Raw genomic sequence first — 19,299 nt, 5'->3', positions numbered from 1 at the left:
TATTTTTTAAAATTATATTCATCTTTGATGCACAGCAGGCAGTGGAAAAAAAATTATTTATTGAAAAAACAGCTCAGTCGCCAAGAAAACTGGTCTATTTTATATTTCTGGGAAACAAAATTATATTCAATACATACACTGCTCAGCCAAAAGGAGTGCAATGTCACTGGCACACTGCAGAATATGGACTGTTTGTGAGGAGTATGGAAATTATTCAAGTCAATTTTTTTTCCCAACTTTATTCAAGTTTTTTATTCCGTCGCTCTGCAATTCTTGGCAGTCCCAAATAAAAGATGACCGATGTGAAAAAAATGTAGGAATAACTTTGACCATGGGTAAAAATGGTAGTCTTACAGTCACTCCTTGGTGGGAAAGGTCTATTGACTGCTGATGCCATGGTATTGCAACTAAAGATAAGCACAGACAAATTTCTACAGGGTAAGAAGTTTAGGATTATCTTCCTGCTACCTTTGCTACTATGATCTATGTCTATATTTAACTAATATCACTGTAGCATTAAATGACATGTTGATCATGACAGCATAAAGCACTGATTTGTATAAACCAAAACAAATCTAAATAGTTCAGATGGAAGCCTAACGTGCTAACTTGCTGGATTCAATCAATTCAGCAAATCTGGTTTTGTTGGAATCAGAGGAGGAACTGCAACAGCTGAGTAGCAATTTAGTGTAGATATTAACACATTTATTAGTTAACAAGACAGCCTTTTCTCATGCTGTCAGCTCTTTTAAGGTTGACATTATGCTTAGGCTCTGTTACTCTTCACAGGGCACAAACCGATTTGATTCAGTGGTATCATCTTACAGTCTACATACATATAAAAAGGCCATAGCCAGCATTATTAGATGCCTGTCCCCAGAGAACATGGATAAAGATTCAGCCCCGATCCTACCTTCTGCCATCCGTTTTGCATCCTGTCTCCTCTCTGAGCCTCGTCCAGCCATTAAATGTCAGTTAAAGATGTTAACTTTGTCTTATCTTATCACACTCTTTTTATTTTCCTTTCTTCCTTTAATAAAGCCCTCTTGAGTTTCATTGATACAAGCTAAAGTTTAAATTGTTGAAAGCAATATTAACAGCAACTTCTTTTATTCTGACTGGTTGGAGGATATTTGTGTGGCTTTTGCTGCCATAAGGCACACAGCTTGGCAGCTTGTTTAGAAAGCAGAGCTTATAAATAACAGATGGTCTTTAAAGCCAGAGAAAGAACTAATAAAAATGAGATTCACACGAGTTTATGTCTCCTTTACAAACCTCTAATGTGCAGTGCTTCAACCATTGTTCCCTAAGCTATACTAAAAAGAGCAAGAAGACCATAAAAAAATTCAATATTAAGCAAATACATCTTCTTCAGTTAGTGCAGTCAAACTTCAACATTTCTTCTTTAAAATGAAAATCATGTTACAACTTTAATTCAGATTACACCCTCTTCACTCAAAGTAAACGAGACAAAAATACAACTGGGGTGCTTTTCTGTGTTATAGTTCGAAAGGTTATATTATAAATTATATTTTGTCATCTGTTGCCTCACTGATTTGGATAAAGAGTAAAATCAAATTTTTTCTTTTTGTTTTTTATTTAATAAGCAACATTAAGTGGAGCTGAATTGTCAACGTCCTACAGAGAGTACTCAATCTAAACACTATAGATTACACACACACACACACATATACACAAAATTAAAGCTGGCTGTTTAATTGTAATATTTGGCTTCATGTACAGCGCATGACTCATCTGAACTGCTGAGGCAGTTAGCAGCAAAGTCAGGTGACTCACAGAGATAAAACATATCAAAGGCATGTGGGCTTAGACTTTGATGACATACTGAAATATGAACTATTAAATACTATAAAACACCACCGATGAAAGACCCAAAATCAGACTTGCTTTTAATGCTCACTTATAGTTTATGTCATGATTTAAAGTAAACAAACAGGAAATGTACTAAAGAGTGACAATAAATTATATTTAAATAAGAAAAATACAGGAAAAAGAGGCTTTCACAAATGGATTCCTGCAGCATAATGAAACTAAACTGTCAAATGATAACCTCTAAAGCTTAATGCTTCAGATAAAGAAAATTAGCTGCTCCAACAAACCACACTCATGCTTTTAAAATCCCAGTCAGCAACAAGTGGCTTACAGTGACTCCAACCCAAACTAATAAAGAGTTTAGTTTCCTTACCGTCATAGTCAGCTTCTAACAAACCAAACTGCTCCAACACCTTAACAAACAGGACAACAACTACCAGCACGGCAATCATTTCCAGTCCCTCCAAGTTCATAGTCAACATGTCTCTCAGGTCACTGGCTGCCCATGGCGGACGACACACAGCTCAGTGTGTAGCACTGTCAGCAGGCCATTAAACTCCACTTAAGAGCCCTGCATCTGTGGCTCTGATTAGAGTCACAGACAAGTCAGGCAGGCAGGGAAGGAGGGGAGAAGAAGTGAGTGGAAGGGAAAGAAAGGAGGGAGGAGAATGAATGGCAAGGATGAAAGACAAGGGGGTGTGAGGGGAGAAAGAAAAGGGTAAGGTGGGAGGAACCTGATCATGGTGACAAAGACAGATGATGGGCAGAAGGATAAAAGAGAAGATAAATCTGAATGATAGTGGTCCCTGGTCAATACTTCTTCTGCCACCATGTGGTTTACCAGTGTAATTTTTTAAAAATGATTATTCTATATGGTTAATTATTATTATTGTTTTCTATAACAACGAGTTACATGAACAATTTAGAGTTAAGTGCTGAGAAAATATCAGGATAAGTGACATATTCTTCATCCTGTCCAAAGATGCTTTCTGCCCTCTTCAACCCTGTTAAGTTATTTTTCTTAAATTAGAGGTAGTCTTCTCAAGTCATACAGCTAGAGATTTTGTGCAGAAAATAACATTTTCCAGACTTAACTAACAAATTTATCTCTGCTTATTTTAAAATTGTAATTGCAATAAATTTATTTATTTGTTAAATTCAATGCTATTTTAAGTATCTTCCTGTCCAGTTTTATTTTCTCTTTTATTTTTCTTCATTACATCACCTGTACTTAGATAAAAATAATGAAGTGACATAAAAAACAAACAAAAAAAAAAAAAAAAAGGAAGTGTTGAGGTACTGGCAAATTATAGATATTTTTTAAGTTGCAATAACAAAACCTGTGTTTTGTATAATTTTACATACACTTAAGCCACTATTTTTACAAACATAGAAATAAATTGGCACAAATATTTAGAAAGCCTGGTTAACATATTTAAGCTCTCTAAAGTTAAGGAAAATATTTCCAGTATTTCCCACTCTTTCCAAAATCTGATGCATGTTAATGATAAAAGAAGGATATCAGCTCAAAAAATAACCCACACATGTGTAACATCACCATCACTGGGACCTTAGATGAAGCACAAAACCTGAAGAGAGAGATGAAGAGGAAAGGTCAGATAGAAGACGAGGCGGTGGCGAGGAAAAGCCTTTGAGGTTATAAGCAGTCAGCAGCAGGTTGCTGCTGGAGATGGGGGAAGGAATTCATCTGCTGTCTCCTGATTCTCTCAGAAGAGGCAGAATTTCACTACATATATATCCTAATATGATCAGATAGCCCTCCATCCAGTTTGCTAATTCAACAATACTTGCCTCATTTCTTTAAAATCTTACATCTTGGAAACTCTTAAACAGATATTTCCAAAATGTATATTGTAAAAATGTTTTTAATACAGTCATATCAACTGTATGGTATCTTGCTGTCAAAACCTGATGAAAGAAGTGTGTGGCTTTTATCAACTTGATTAGCTAAATTAGCCAAAAAATAAAAGCAAAGTCTCCCTCTCAATGAATTTTTCCACTACAATCTTTATTAGAAAGTGAGATAATGTAGTAGCAGATAATGAACAGCCTATGAAGGATGGAGGTGGTCATCAGCTCAGTAAACAATGTTAGGATGCCGGTTTTACCATGGTAACGTCTTTGCTGTGCATGCTGTTGGCCATCTCATTTATTCTTTTTTTTTTCTTTTATTTGTGGTAGCTCAGGAAATGATGATAGCTTATAAGCTCTGAGTGTGTGTGTGTGTGTGTGTGTGTGTGTGTGTGTGTGTGTGTGTGTCATCACGTGACATGTCAGGACATGAAACTGTGTAGGAAGCTTCTCGAGAATTGAGGTTGTAAAGGTGAAAAGAGTGTGTGATAGAAGTCTCGCTGAATAGAAATTTAGATGTGAGAGAGCAACTTTCATTAACACGGATGACCTAATCTATAAAAAATGGATAAAATGACCTAATATCAAAAAATACTTCCTTCACTTCCCAACATCTTTTCATCAATCACTTCAAAACTTTACAGAGGGTATAATCAACGCCCTTGGCTAATAGTGATGAAAATAATCAACGTTTGTGCAAGTCATCAGCCCAAACTGTGCTGTATCAATCAGTGTATGATTGGTGATGAAGGTAATTGTTCTGTGCTGGATGGAGTAGGGAACAGTATGTAGGTGGCAAGAAACGTCTGCAGCACCTGCTACAGGAAATAATAACAATAAATTATAAAAGTATCATATGAGAACTTTATCAGTTCAGATTCAACTAATGTAGTGAGTCACAGCCACTGGGAATTGTGATGACTATGAGAATTAGGGCTGCACTATATTGGATTTTTGCCCAAAATATCCGATATACAGACATTTTACAGTTAATTTGTCCAAAAACCAATATAGATATCCAAGCTCGATGTTTCCTACATGTCACCAAAAGCCACTTTTAACCAAAAACTAAAGGGTTTCATGTTCCTTTAATATTATGACCTAGGGTGATTTTTTAACAGCATTACTGATGTAAACACCTTTTAGGTTACCAAATATCCATTGATTAATAGCTGATTAAAGTCTGCAACAAAGGACATAATGAACTCCTTTTTAAGCAGTATTTACTTAAAAACTAAATTGTCCAGGTCAATTTTAAATAACTGAATAAAAGCCAACCTTTGTCTACTCTTGCATCTTCATTAGAGGCTACAGAAGGATTTACATTATTTCTGGCAGCCGTAGTAGAAAGTGATATGGCCAACCAAGCCCTTTGAATACACTCAGCTAAAACTCTACAGTGTCCAACCAGATATAAGAACAAGCCACATTTATTTTACACAACAAGTTTAAAGAACATCTTTTCTTTACATTATTTTTTCCTCTATATTCTTAAAATGAGTTATCCTGCTGTTTCAGTGAAAGTTATGAAGTGCAAACCCCTTTCCGTAATGCAGAAGTAATTCTAATTATCTGATTTTGCACAACCTCATGAAGAAGATCTTAATCTTCCTGAGTTTAGGTTGCTTTAAATTAAAGGACATCATTCTGTTAACATAAACGCAGCTGAAGGAAGACAGTGTTTTCTCATGCTAAATTAAGTTACAATTGAATTCCCTTCTGCGAGTGAAGCACAGTGCTTCAACACACCGTTAAAACAAATAGATGTCTTCCATTTGTTGGGAGAAATTACACAAGAAGGCTGCAGTGGCCTGTAACCTTCAGACAAAATGGGTAATTTCAAGCTAACATGATCTGGATCTTGTTAAATTCAGCGTAACAGATTGTGGTACGATGAGCCTGAAGTCAAATTTATGGTGCAAAAAGATTTTCTCAGAAAGAGAGCATTGTCGCTTTACTCTGTAGAGAGCAGTATCACATGGGACATGCCTGAAATAAACAGTGAGATTAGCAATGAGACATGATCACATTACTAAATAATTTGCTAAATCTGCCTTTTTGCTTGGTTAAAATGGATTTATTTGTGTTCAGAAGGATTTAAATCAGTTTCTGCACTACTGACCAAGCAGAACTATTGATGAGAATAACTGCCTGTATCTGGCAGCATGACTATTTTATTGACTATTTTAGCCAGTGTCAATTACTATTGACTATTGCATTGAATGTTATAAGGGATTCAATTACCTGATACCAATTTATTATTTAATATCATAATTCATTAATTAGCTTTTTTTCTGTTGTCTTACAGCAAGAAACTTGTTTGGATATGCTGCCATCAAGTGGAAATAATAAGAATCTACCATTTTTACTGAAGCATTCAACAATTTTCCCATGCACAAAAGAAAAAACAAACAAAAAAAACAACAACAAAAAGAAAATGTATACTTTAACATTAGATTACTATTACTTAACTAATACTCATAAACAGTTATGGGACATATGTTACATAGTAATTAATTATACAATAAGCCAAACTGTAGGGCTATTACAACATAATTATGAGTGCTTTTTGGCCTAATTGCCAGTTTATTTTTTATTTATTTTTTTCTTTTATTTCATAAAACTGAAATCAGCAGTCAATACAGTTCACCTCAGAAAGCACATCCCTCTGTTTCTTTCTTTCTTTTAGGTATGAAATTACTCAAGTTCCATCCTAAGGAGCTGCTCAACTTTTTTTTCCCATCTTCAGATGATGATTCTCTGATGAGGCTTAAAAACTGATGTAGCTGTTAGAGTAAATGATAAAGATCTCTTTAAACTTTAAATTCAGACTTTTTAAAATCAAGTATTTATTTCTCTCTAAGCACTGTAAGGCACAATATAAATAAAAGCATGATTGGTTGGTTGTAAATTTACTGCATGATTCTGTTTCACTTACGCTGGAATGGTGGGAATATCACCTAACTGGAGATGAAGATAGTTTAATTACAGATGCTGTATCTTCTGGTGCAGCCTGTGCAAAAACTATAACTATGGGAAAACACCCAAGTCCTATTAATGGCAAAAGTAAAATGGCTTACTTTGAATAATGATAGAATAATGTGATTCATGTATATTTGCTTTGTGAATATAATAAATGCTAAAATAATAAATGGAGTCTATAGCTGAAATGAATGTTCTAATACTTAACTTAATTAAGATAATTTACATCAATTTTTTTCTGTGGAGTGGAAGTAAAATAAAGCTGTCATACAGTAATCACTTTTACCCAAATATTTATTCAACATGATTAAGCATTTGCTCCCTAAAGCATTTTGTCTTGGTTTCTCTATGTAGTTGAATTAGATTAACTACAAAAATTCACATGGGATTCACTCAATTACACCTTTAATGGGGAAAAAAAATATATATATATATATAACATTTTTATTGTAGCATTTCCAGGCTGTTCGAAGGTGGATCGACCAACCAACTGTTTATTAAAACCCACAAAATACAGCTTCACCTTAAATTTGTAATGTTACTAGTATAGTGGGATGTTTAGCTAAATCACATTAGCCATATATCTAGCATTGGATTATGAATATGTACATTACTTTGTATTTGGATAATAATAATTATCGGTGTCCCTTTATGGTGTTACTTTGAAATCTGAACAACAACAATCCAGTATTAGTCGCATTCCTATCTGTATGCTGCTTAGCCCCCTTTTCTCTACCTGCAGAGCTTCTCCGGGCTGGACACTAGTCATTACTCCAATTCTAAGTGAACCTTCTTAATACTGGTCGCCCTGCCCTGTGGGAACAGATTGATTAATTTCATTACACAAGCTGCTGCACCGATTGCCATACCATGGCAGAAACCCAAAACAAGCCCAAAGCCAACTGATGTGGCTTCACTTTTCAATTTAAATGCTAATTTAGAGGACAGAAAAACCAAGTGTAATGATACAGTTACTTTGAAAAACGTCAGAGATTACATGTTGCTGATAACAAAAGAAAGAGTAAATTAAAATGAAGCTGGAAGCTGCATAGATGACTCCTCCTCATTTCCTTGTCCAAAAGAATTTGCATACCAGAGGACGTCTGATGTCCCTAATACATCATGTGGCTTAATAAAATCAATGATGTTTTCCAACTGTTGGAGGAAGTAAATCAATTCCATTTTAAGTTGCCCCCACCCAGTGGGAGTCTCTGAGTTTTCCTGTATGTGGTTTTAATGTATGCCTTATAGCTGAAAAAAAAAAAAAGGAAGTTGGCCTCTTAGACTACCTTCCTTCAGCACCACAGCCTCCAGCAGTTTACCGTGTACTGTATATTAATAACCACTGGACATCTACTGGATTCCAAAGGGCTCATCTCATTGGCTGGTACTTTTGACTGTCAATAGAGTTGTACCTGCAGTGAGATGAGCCATAGCCATGTGCATACTAAACGTTCTCTCAAATCTGTCACACTGTGGCATCATCCACCAAACACTCCAGAACTAGAGGAGTAGTTCTGTGAGAAGTGTTGCATGCGACAGATGGGTTCGAAGCAAATTAATGAGATAATTTCAAAGTGCCTTTGGCATACGGTTGGTTTTACAGTAATTGATTGCTTTTGACTCATGGACTATGAGTACAGTCACTTTAGGTCTTTTTGAGACTGCGAATGAAAAGCAAAATTCAAAGATAACTTTAATTAAACCCATTTCAAGAATGGAGCTGGAGTTCACGCACAAAGTTTAAATTAATTTTTGTAGTTATTTTGCTAAGCAGTTGCTTAAAAAAGTGACATTAATACACTGAATGTTTGCATTTTAAAAAAGAAAGACAATTTTTTTATGTGATCAGAAGAGGCAGTGAGGGAACATGGTGATCAGTGTTGTTTCTACCCCCAAAATGACAGCTGCTCTCGCTGTGGTGGGCCAAAGTCTCCACTCAGTTCTGTAAACACCAGAAGGCCTGCAAGGAGAGAGGGCCAGCAACAAGAAGCAACCTGGACATTCCCATCACCCCTTGCGTCAATGTCACAAAATTAGCACAAGTAAACAAAACTCTGTGTGCATCTCAGCTTGGTTTGGACTTGTTGGTGTTGTTTTTCTAAAAAATCAGGCAACTACTTCTGACTGAAGAATACATTCCAGTGTGGCAGCTTGACTCACGCAATAGTTCATGATTTTTTGTGTTTGAACAGCTGAGTGTACCTATCTCACTCCTACACACACTGTACTCATAACAGCTTCCAACAACACAACCAGGCAAGACATGTAAATGATAGAAGGACAAACCCATCATACCACCACAATAACACTAGTACATCTTTCTTTTTTTCCCTTCCGAACATTTCATACATTGTGGGCAATTCAAAGCGGGGCTATATTAGTTTAAAAAGGTCACTGTTGCAATGGGTACTTATTACACCGTCATCTCTTGTCATGTAGATAAATGAAGCTGTGAAAATGAATTGAAAGCATTAGAGTGGGTGGTGGAGTAGCACTATAGTCTTTCAGACAGCCAGTATTTTGTTATTTCTCCTCATATGAAAAAAACCTGCATGGTATGAGTCATTATGATACATGATTTGAGAAAATATTAACCAATTTAATGAAAAAAAAAATGGCCTGAATCTGCAAAACACATAATTGTGTTTGTACTGATCTGATGACAGAAAATCACTAAAAATCTACATAAAGGATTAAATAAATGGCACAATTACTGTTGTCTCCTACAAAGATGCAGCTTGAGGTAAGATTTGTCAACAAGTTCCTATGTGACGACATCTGCTTTTACATCTGAGTAGAGGTAATTTGGCTAAAAACTCTAAGAAGGAAGCGGAAGGTACAAATATGGGCATTTTCACAGCCTGTGCAATTATACTGCCCTTCTCACTCAGGATACTTTACTTTCTGTGCTCTCACTCCCAAATGGTTCTAGGTAGGAGGAAAAAGCAAGTAGTCAAGGTTGGAATTAATGTACATGTTTTAGTCTAGATATGAGGATACACTGCACATGGTTAGACAATTACAAAAAATCTTCATGCTTACAGTTTACATTCTTAATACGTTAAAATTACCAACATGTAAACAATGCCCAACAGAAAACAACGGCCTAGGATTTCCTTCATGTTGCCAGTCTCACAATTTACAACCACAGATTGTGACACTAATTTACTTAAACATGCCCACCTTTATAGAAACTACTTAAAACCCATGACTACTTTTTCAAAGGTCACAACATGCATGCAAACTTCTGCTATATAATTCAGGGAATTCAGACTTAAGCACACAACAATAGCGTTTGCCTATTTTGTTCCCCATCCTCTTCTAGATGTGTTATTTTTATTGGCTGCTTGTATTTAACACATACTTATGCATGCACATTTCATGTGACAGCCGTTGTATCTCAGCACAGCTATTACAATTCAGACCAGAGTGCTGAGGTCACACTGTGGTGTTTTTCCACACAATGTTAATCCTCAGGTGGGCTGCCTATAAGTAATTTATCTGCTGACTCATTTACCTATTTACTATGTATTTTCTTTTGCAGTAGGGCTGTGTGCTGCTCATATTTTTAATCTCATTTCTACATATCAAATTCATTGCATCCTCCTTTCATAATGCGCACATCAAATCAATACATGACTGTGTTGAGAAGGAAAGTTCGTTAGATTATACAGTGGGCACTTTTGTGTTTCTGTTTGAGTATATAACACTTTCATTTAACACATTCTGAGTAACATCCAACTGTCAGCCAGGATGTAAAATTTCAAAACAGCTCGTCCCTGCAGACAGGCAAGGTACAATGTGTATGACACATTAAGACTGCTTTGATTAGAAGAAGAATCATGAACATAGCAACATGAAATTTGTGGTTTTTTGTAATGCCAAACCGAGGTGTTTTGACTTGAGGTATAATTATCAGTTTTTTTCTAAGTTTCTTCCCTCCACATGGCCATGTGTCAATGTGAAAGCATGGCTTATTATGGAGAAATAAAGGTGACAAAAGAGAAGAGACTGTTTGTGACATGTTAGTTTTCTGAATAGACAAAGTGAGCACTACCAGAATTACACTGGATACCAAGTCTACAAGTCAAACCAGCATAAAAAAGAAATAAAAAAAAAATGCCAAGAGAGTCTGATAATGATGAAGGGGAAATCACACTGAAAATGCTAGAAACAGCTGTTACCTGACGGTCCGAACATGCTTGACAGCCTGTTGTCAGCTCAGTGCATAAGAGACTTTAGATGGTGTTTTGACTCATCTCCTGTTGGAGTAAAATATTCCTCCACATCCACTCTGGTTTTTAAACTGGCTTTTCTGCCTTCACTCTGATGGACTGTCAGTTCACTATTTACCCGTACAAACTGATAGCCTTCATTAAACTCGCAAGATACTCTCAAGAAAAGGGGGAGATAAGACCCAAGACCACAAATCTGTGTATCCAGTCTTGGCCTAAGTTTCTGTTTCAGAGTGGTTCCACTCCTGCTAGGAAGTCAGCAACAACTGATTTTAGCAGATGAAATCGAGCATCATCAGCCAAGATTCAAAATTTTGTTTTTAATAGCTTAATGTTTAGCAACATTAAGGGAGTTCAAACACTCCCATGATCAGTTTATCTGTATTGGCTAGTCTGTGCTGTTGGCTCCATAGCTATTCTGCATAGATACTCGCCTGCACTTAACCATAGCACTACAGAAAATGGTATACATGAAGCCTACTGCAAGACTGTATCTGTATCCCATGTTCTTCTTTCTAGGTCTCTATGAAATGTGCTTACCTTGCACTAAACTGCCTGCTCTATGATCTATTGCTTAAGAGAGTTACGAAGAGTCCCTCATTCATTTTGCTTTCAAACTATCTAACAATACCCGAGTGAAATATGACTTGCTGGACTTTAAGTGTCTCTCTCTCCCACCATGCCACTAAATATAACCTATGGCAGTTATTGTCTGCTGGCTGCCCACTTAATATTTCATTGTTCTTTAATAAAGAGTGGGCTTCCTTGTATTTTGTTACGATGACAAGCTGCGATGGTGACGCTGATTGGAACATTACTGCAGGGAGACGGAGATGTAACATAAGCTTGTACGACAGTGCTGGCACAGAGCTGATCTGGCATGCTGTGTGTGTGCGCTCTCACTGTGAAATCAATATTGGGAAAAGCAAATGGAAAAAGTCAAGCAAGTTTGTGGAGTTCAGCCTGAAATGTTTACCAAAACAGCTGATTTTGAGCCAATTTCATAGACTGCTGATGTGGCAACAGAAATACAAATGGGATTATGGAGAAAACAAAATTAATGGAGAACTTTATGGATGCTTAACTGTTTCATACACACAGAGAATGATGTAAAAAGATTCTCAAACCCCCCAAAATATAATGATCTGGCTGAAATACAACATAAAGACAATCATCTTTTATTACTTTAGCTGATTATCTCAGGCAAATATATCATATTAAACTATATTCTCATTTTCCATCATGCCTACCTGTCGTCTTGCGTCTTTGTTTTGTCTGAAGAGAAAAGATGACCATTAAAGCTCCCATGATGCCCTCCAGACTTTCTCGCTTAGTGATCTGGAAGTCCTGCTAGATTTCACACACTTTCACTCCCACACTCGGATGGCTTGAGAGTGAAAATGGAGAAAGAAGAAAACTAAAAGACACAAAGAGATGCTGGGAGCATTACATGAAAAATCAAATCTTCGGTCCAAACTTCTCCTTTATGTATCCAGCTTAGTTAGGTGGGCTGTACATCGAGCGATAGGAGTGGGAGTGAAACATGCGTGCCTCTGTTGAGTTTTGAATTTTGACACGCACACTCTGCAGCCCCCCCCCCTGTTTTCCCACTCTGAAGTGGGAGCCTGTCGGCTGATTTCTGCACTGCTAAAGCTACTTTGTACCAGTTGAGCATCTAGATTAATTGAGCGCTTGGAGAAAAAGCCAGTAACGTGCTGCAGAGAGTGGTACTGCCGCTCTTTAACAGATCTATCCTCTCAAGGGGAGGGAACTGGTAGAAGGCGAGAGAGCTCATGCTGCAGATAACCATTTTTTTTTCCTTAGTAGCTGCTTTTAAAACCACATCTCATGCTGTGAACATGAGGCAAAATCATTGAGTGTGTAAGGAGCTGAGGAGCTACTGGTGTAAATATTTAAATTATGTACAGGCAGTCACCAGTGGGCTTCTTTTCTGCCTGCTTATGCTGACAAGCCTTTTTTTTAAAAAACGGATTAATGAGAACCCCTGTGGTAAAATCAACATTCAATTCACCCACTGCAGTGGAAATATGCTTTAAAATCACAAGCTGAAAATTTAAATTAAAACATTATGATGTTAAATCATACTTAAAGTTATTAAAAAAAAACAATTAAGTCCTTATTTCCAGTGTAAATGTTGTTAGTTGTGCAAATAGCTGACATGATATGAAATCACTTTCAAGTAAGTAAGATTAAATCCTGATGGCTTACTGATTTAATGTGGCAGCTACTGATTTATTTTCCATGAAGCCGCACAGGAAACTGCCTTTCCGAACTGATCCTGCTTATTTATCTGATTTTTAGAAAGATCTTTAAGGTCTTCCATGTAGTATTATGTTGAGGTTCACATCTTCTCGATTTTTATCCTTTCCTATAGGCTGAGTTAGAAATGACACAGACACGCTAGCCTGATATCGCACATCAACAGAGAAAAATAGAAAGCAAAAATACTTCCGCTCTCAAAGCCACCCACGCACAATTCAAGACATGAACTGTGTGACGGCAAACCAATCCAGAAACGGAACAACCAACCACTGCAATCAAGCACCAATTTGCACCCACTCCATTAACCTGCTTCCTGTCAGCAGCAGGTACTTTGTCTGATAGCAGCAGGTCTTGGTGCAGCACAGAGTCACAGTGAAACAACATCCAACAGCATCTGTCAACCAGAGTTGAGGCAGCCTCTGGAAACTTTATTTAACACAAAGTAGTGAATGCAAACCTTCGAGAAGTCCTTATAAGTATGTGCATCATATTTTATTTATAACCGGGGTTTCTTAAAGGAGAAGGAGGAGAAGCAAAAGGGACAATTACTTTCAAATGACACCTGCAGTGCAATACTATACTCTTAACTTTAAGTAAGCTATAGTTTTCTGTTTACACATTTCAGCTTTTTAGCTGTATGAGTTTACTTACCAATTCAAACCATTTGATCCCATCAAACACTGCACGCAGGCTGTTTCTGCTATTTGCCCCGTGTTGGACAACTTCTGTTTCACTGAGGTCAGAAAAGGTTTAAATGTAGCTTAAGAATGTCAATCTAAGACAGATGTACAAAAGACTGAATAAAGTAAGTTAATTGTTCTCCCTTCAGGTTTATGTGCCATAAGCTTTCCTCTACTTGGAAAATATGGAAGCTGTTTCTTCACGAGACATTAAATTGTTAACTACATACTTTTAACACTTAGTTATGGATGTTTTCTTGTAGTTTTTTTGTTACGCTGCAATTATTTTGGTTGCTAGTCCTAATTACATGGACAGCAGCATGAATAGCTGGACTGATCACCTTAGATAGTGGCACATAGTTACCGATAGAGGTATCTTATCAGGCAAACCCAAACTTACTCTGTCATATGAGTTAGGACTCAGTGCATCATTGTAAACAATGCTTCATCTTACAGAAACCATAGCTGACAATCCACCCTTGAATACAAAACACAAATCCTGTTATAATAAAGATGAGAAAGAAATATCTGCAAACATTTGCAAAGGCTGTCAATTTTCTATTTTGTCAAATATTTGACAGTTTAGTTTTCTCCAGTCTTTAGGGTGCAGGACACCACTGTACATCATCTGTTTGTATTTTTGAACAAATTACTATTATTGTTCTGGTCACAATGTTGTCCTAATAAGATAATATCTAATAATATGTCCCGAATTAACTCTCAGCAATACTGCAGCCTCTTGTCTCCTAGTCCATTAACAGCATAACAACCGTTACCTGTTGCACCCTGTTAAGCTTGACAGCAACATGGATACAAAGAACTTTATTAAATGAAACATGCTGTCGTGCAAATGCGATTAATGATATCAGACTGTCATCTCTCTTCTTGTCTCCATCTGGGCGATGTTCCACCCACATGCACACACACTGCCAGCAGACAGGAAATGTCAACCACTGCCCCCTCGCCATGTCAGACGGGTAATCTTTATAAAGTCAGTTTTCCTTGAATTCACTTTTTTCCCCACACGTGTTTCCACAAATAAACAGCAAAGAATTGTGTAAGTCCTGCACAGAAATGCTATAGCAGCATTAGTCTAAGATCTATGTCCAGTATTTAGCCAGATTTCTCTATACTTGATAGATTTATCCAACTCCTGACTGGCTTAGACAATCTAAGCTCAAAAGGGCAAAATGTCAAAACATCAGCACCAAAGCAATGTTATAGACATCTGATTATTGTGTTTGGTACTGGGACATCTTTAAAATGTGGTTGTAAGAATGAACAGATTAGCTGCTAATGCAAATGTAAATATCCATCCATTTTTTTTAACACTTCCTGTTACTTTTCAGCATCATGGGGGGCTGCAGCTTGTCCCAGCCATTATACGATAAGGGGTAGGGTACATCCTGGACAAGAGACCAAGGCTAACAAAGTGAAAGAAAACCCTGCACATCCATAGCTGCAGCCAATTTAGAACCAATCAACTGTAGCACATGCAGGAAACTACTAACCACTATGGGTGCATGCCATAGTTCGATGTTTTTGCAATTGCATATTTAAATCTCATTTACATGAAGTAAATCTTTGCTCCGCAGTGGAAAGCATGGACGCACAGCTACTCTGCATAACCCTTCAAGTTGTGGCCCAATATATAACATCAGTCCAAATCAGCTGAGCATGGGTTCTCAAGCAGTAGCCTAATTATGTTGGAGCGGTAATAACTTGTCATTAAATGAGACACTATGGTGAATAAGAAGATATAATCTCTCTACAATCTCTTGGGAAAATCACCCTGCCCTACCAGTGCACGCACACACGCGCACACCGTCTTACGCCACGCCACTTCACAAATCTCGTTTACTTGGAGATTTCAGAAAGAAACGGTTTGAATTTTAAAAAGATTTTCAAGCACATCCTGAAAACATCTTGTTACTAAGGCCAAAAACACTATGCTCTGCCACCCACATATCACTTACATACTTCTGATGGCTGCCCATTATCCTTAGTGGTGGTCTTTGTGCCTTATTTTTCCTTTTCTCAACATAACCTCTCTTCTGACTTTTTTTTTTTTTTTACCCTTGCTGTCCTCCATTAGTCTGATACCATATACAGCACTCTGTTAAAAGAAATCCTGTTAGTCTGCAGCTCTTCATGACTCATACACAGACTGGTTCACCATAGGTGGATAGTTGCCCCCACTGTCTTTTGAACTGTGTGTAAAGGAAAATGGAAATGTGCTTGAGCCATAGCGACAGGAAGCTTGTGAACAGCAGTTGAAGCATGATGAGAGCGATGAATCAGACTAGCTGAGCTGCACAGAGGTGTTTAACATTAAAGGGCTAATTTGACTTTTTTTTTTTTAAGTCGGGCTGTATGAGATGCTAATTTCATGTTATGTGTTTTCTTTAGTTGACTAAAGCAACATGTATTAATTTTAAAGAAATTAACATGTGTGGCATTATAGAATCAAAGTAATGTTATGTGAAGAAGGTTAGCACCAAAGAAGTATTCCTGTCACCTAAAAAAAAAAACAAAGCCTATGTTAGGAGATCCTTGTCATTCCAGCATATATTTGGAATATTTTTGGAACTTTATCCTGTCAAAACACAGCTCTCTCTGAATGGGAGCAGAAATAGTTAAGCTGCCCTAGCTTTCTGTTACCATCTCTTATGTTAATGGGTCCGTTTTGACCCGTGTCTTAAAGCAGCTGTAAAATACACAAAAAGCAATTATCTATCATCCAATTTCTTTCTTATCTCTTGGTTACCTTGTTAGGTTTCCTTATTCATGAAAATATTGATTTCAAATGTTTTTGTTGTTGGCTTCTGGGACAATTTTTTGTCAGTATGCCCTTAGTATCAATAAAAAAGATGGTTAAAATTAACCTCATGAGAATCATATAAATAAATAAAAGGTTGTTGTGTTACCTGACTATAACTGGGAGTTATTGGTACACATTTCTTAAATATTCTTTTTTTCTTTCTAATATTACTAACATCTATGGTGTTACGGGTCAGTTTTGACCCATATGCATCAAGAAAAATGCCACAAATTTGGTTTTCCTTTTGTTCAGCACTTTTTTTCCCCCCCTTCTGTTTCTCGAAGAAAGGATGCCTCTTTTACTGACATTACCATAAATATCTCTAAACATGTCTTGATGTCTCTGACTCTTCTAACAGTAAACCTTGTGATTCCAGCGGTCATATTTTGATGTCATTTGCAGCAGCTGACCTGCCATGAGCCTCATGAGTTACTGACCTCCAACAGATTTTATTATATTTGGATGTGAGTCTTTCAGGAGTAGCAACTTCACTAACAATAACCTCATCATTAGAATTAATGCGTCTTATGAATGATATTCCACATTGTCTTCCTCCTCATAAAAGCCACTTATCCATCTCATTTTTATGCTTATTTGTACCAGAATTATTATTATGGATTTTTTGTGTGCAGGTATACAGGAAAACAATGCAAAACAGAGACTCCTACTTAAAACTGATCATTATTTTGATGAAATAGAAGTTCCTGACAAAGTCAACAAGCCTCTGTATAACAGACACATTTATGAGGCTCTTTTATTCATTTAAAACCTAAAAATGGGTCAGTGCCAACCCTAACACAAGAGGAAGGGTAAAGTCATTAATAGATGATCAATAGACTAGCCACGCATGCATAATATGCTATATATAAGGACAGAGCAAAAAAGAAGCAAGGGGAAGCTCATGGCAGATGTTATTTCAGAAAATATTTGTAGAATAAAAATATCTAAATATACCGTGTGAATTTCCATTCTAACTAAAATTTCTGAGATTATTATTTATGCAATAAGATCATACAAGATCAAAACTAATGTCCATTTTCATCACTGTATTGGCTGAAAATTCTGTACAATAACTGTACAAAATCACTGTTTTAGGACAGGGTAAAGTTGCTATAATAATAATCAAAATGTAGCACACACCTAACTTTTTTTTTTCTATGTTTTAGATGTCCCAGCCCACAGTATCAGTTTGCCCAGACACTCCTGGCTGTTTGTGTGAACTTACTCCTACACACACCCACACACATGTGAACTGAATGCTAGAAATTGGGAAATATACTCACAAATGGTGTGATTTTGTTTTTATGTTGATGACACTTTAACCATGCATTTGTTTCCACAGTGGTCCAGTTTCTTTTATTATTAGTTTACCTATAAAAGAGCACTGCTCATTTTGTCCACTAAGTGTCACCAAAACCATACTAGTGTGTCAGCGTCTGCATTTTATAACAGCGGCAACCGTCATGCTTCTCTACATACTGCTGACTTTTGTGTTAATGTCACAGACAGGACAAACAAGAAGGAGTTAAACAAGCAAATACCATTGTATTTACAGCCTTAACACTATAAGCTTGGTAACTTTAAGCTAATTTCCCCATACTACAACATAAGCCGATGCCTGTCCTGATGCTCCATACACTCTGGTGACACATACCAGCAGTAGAGCTGACATCCAATCAGTACAACTAATGCAGAGGTCTGTTCTTCAGAACAACTACTGGCATGTTCTAATGATGGCTTCAAGTCACTGAAAGAAAACAACCTAAAGAAAGAAAAAAGGGGAGGATTATGAGAAAGAAAAAAAAAACAATCAGCTCAGATTTGCCTGTTGGTTTTGTAGTGACTCATCAGTTAATACACAGTCTCAGTCAACTTATAATAGTTTGTTTACAATCCGATCACTTCATTTGAGCCCATCTAGCAGGAAAACATGGATATAAAGCTGATTGATGCAATCTGTGCCCAGCTTTTTGAAATGAGATCAGCTTTCCAAATGACCACTTTTCACTTCATGAAATCACTTAATATCCCTTTATATAAGCCTGAAATCTTTAATGCATCACAAAAGAAGCATTTAAGAACCGTACCAAGTTACTGCCAGGTTTTGGACAGTAGAGGGCACAATTGACCTTACAAAACAAAGACATCATCCAGGCAGTTCTCTGACATCCAAATATATTCTGTGCCTGGCAGAGGTATCATCTTTTGTGCTGTTCACTTGAAAGCTATCTGATGCTATCTTGCTAAAAGCATTCATGCTGTGATACCACATCTCATTTCCAAACAGTATTGAGTTGAAAACATCTGTGTTTAAACAACCACACATTACATGCAACATAGATTTTTATAACAAAGATTAAGGGCTCTTGACGAAAAGGCCAATGTAAATAACAATGAGCAGACATCCTTTTTTCCATGACGTAACACACTGCCTACCAAAAGTACACAGAAAGGCGTGTTGTTCAAAAACAAACTATAAATCTTCTTTTAATATACATTAGAAGAACATCAGTTTTAGGTGAGAATGCAAATTCAAAAAACACTCAGAAGGTCGTGATGATCCAATCTGTTTGATAGCTGCTGAGAGTTA

General features: G+C 36.8%; 1 protein-coding gene across 6 annotated transcripts in view; it reads right to left on the bottom strand.

The window, feature by feature from the left end:
• Positions 1-19,299, bottom strand: part of kcnip4a (potassium voltage-gated channel interacting protein 4a) — a 149,284-nt gene that overhangs the window by 47,974 nt on the left and 82,011 nt on the right. Inside the window, exon 1 of one of the 6 annotated variants that reach the window (XM_041984644.1) lies at positions 12,176-12,640. The exons of the other annotated variants lie outside the window; for them this stretch is intronic. Within the exon in view, the coding sequence (XP_041840578.1) occupies positions 12,176-12,233 (58 nt within the window). The 5' untranslated portion in view covers positions 12,234-12,640. Of the gene's footprint in view, positions 1-12,175; positions 12,641-19,299 lie in introns of those variants that run through there. 6 annotated transcript variants of the gene reach the window in all.

Source organism: Melanotaenia boesemani, chromosome 5, assembly GCF_017639745.1.
Source record: "Melanotaenia boesemani isolate fMelBoe1 chromosome 5, fMelBoe1.pri, whole genome shotgun sequence".
In the NCBI taxonomy this organism is placed as follows: Eukaryota; Metazoa; Chordata; class Actinopteri; order Atheriniformes; family Melanotaeniidae; genus Melanotaenia; species Melanotaenia boesemani.
The sequence above is the reverse complement of the archived record's forward strand: the minus strand, read 5'-3'. Positions and strand labels throughout refer to the sequence as shown.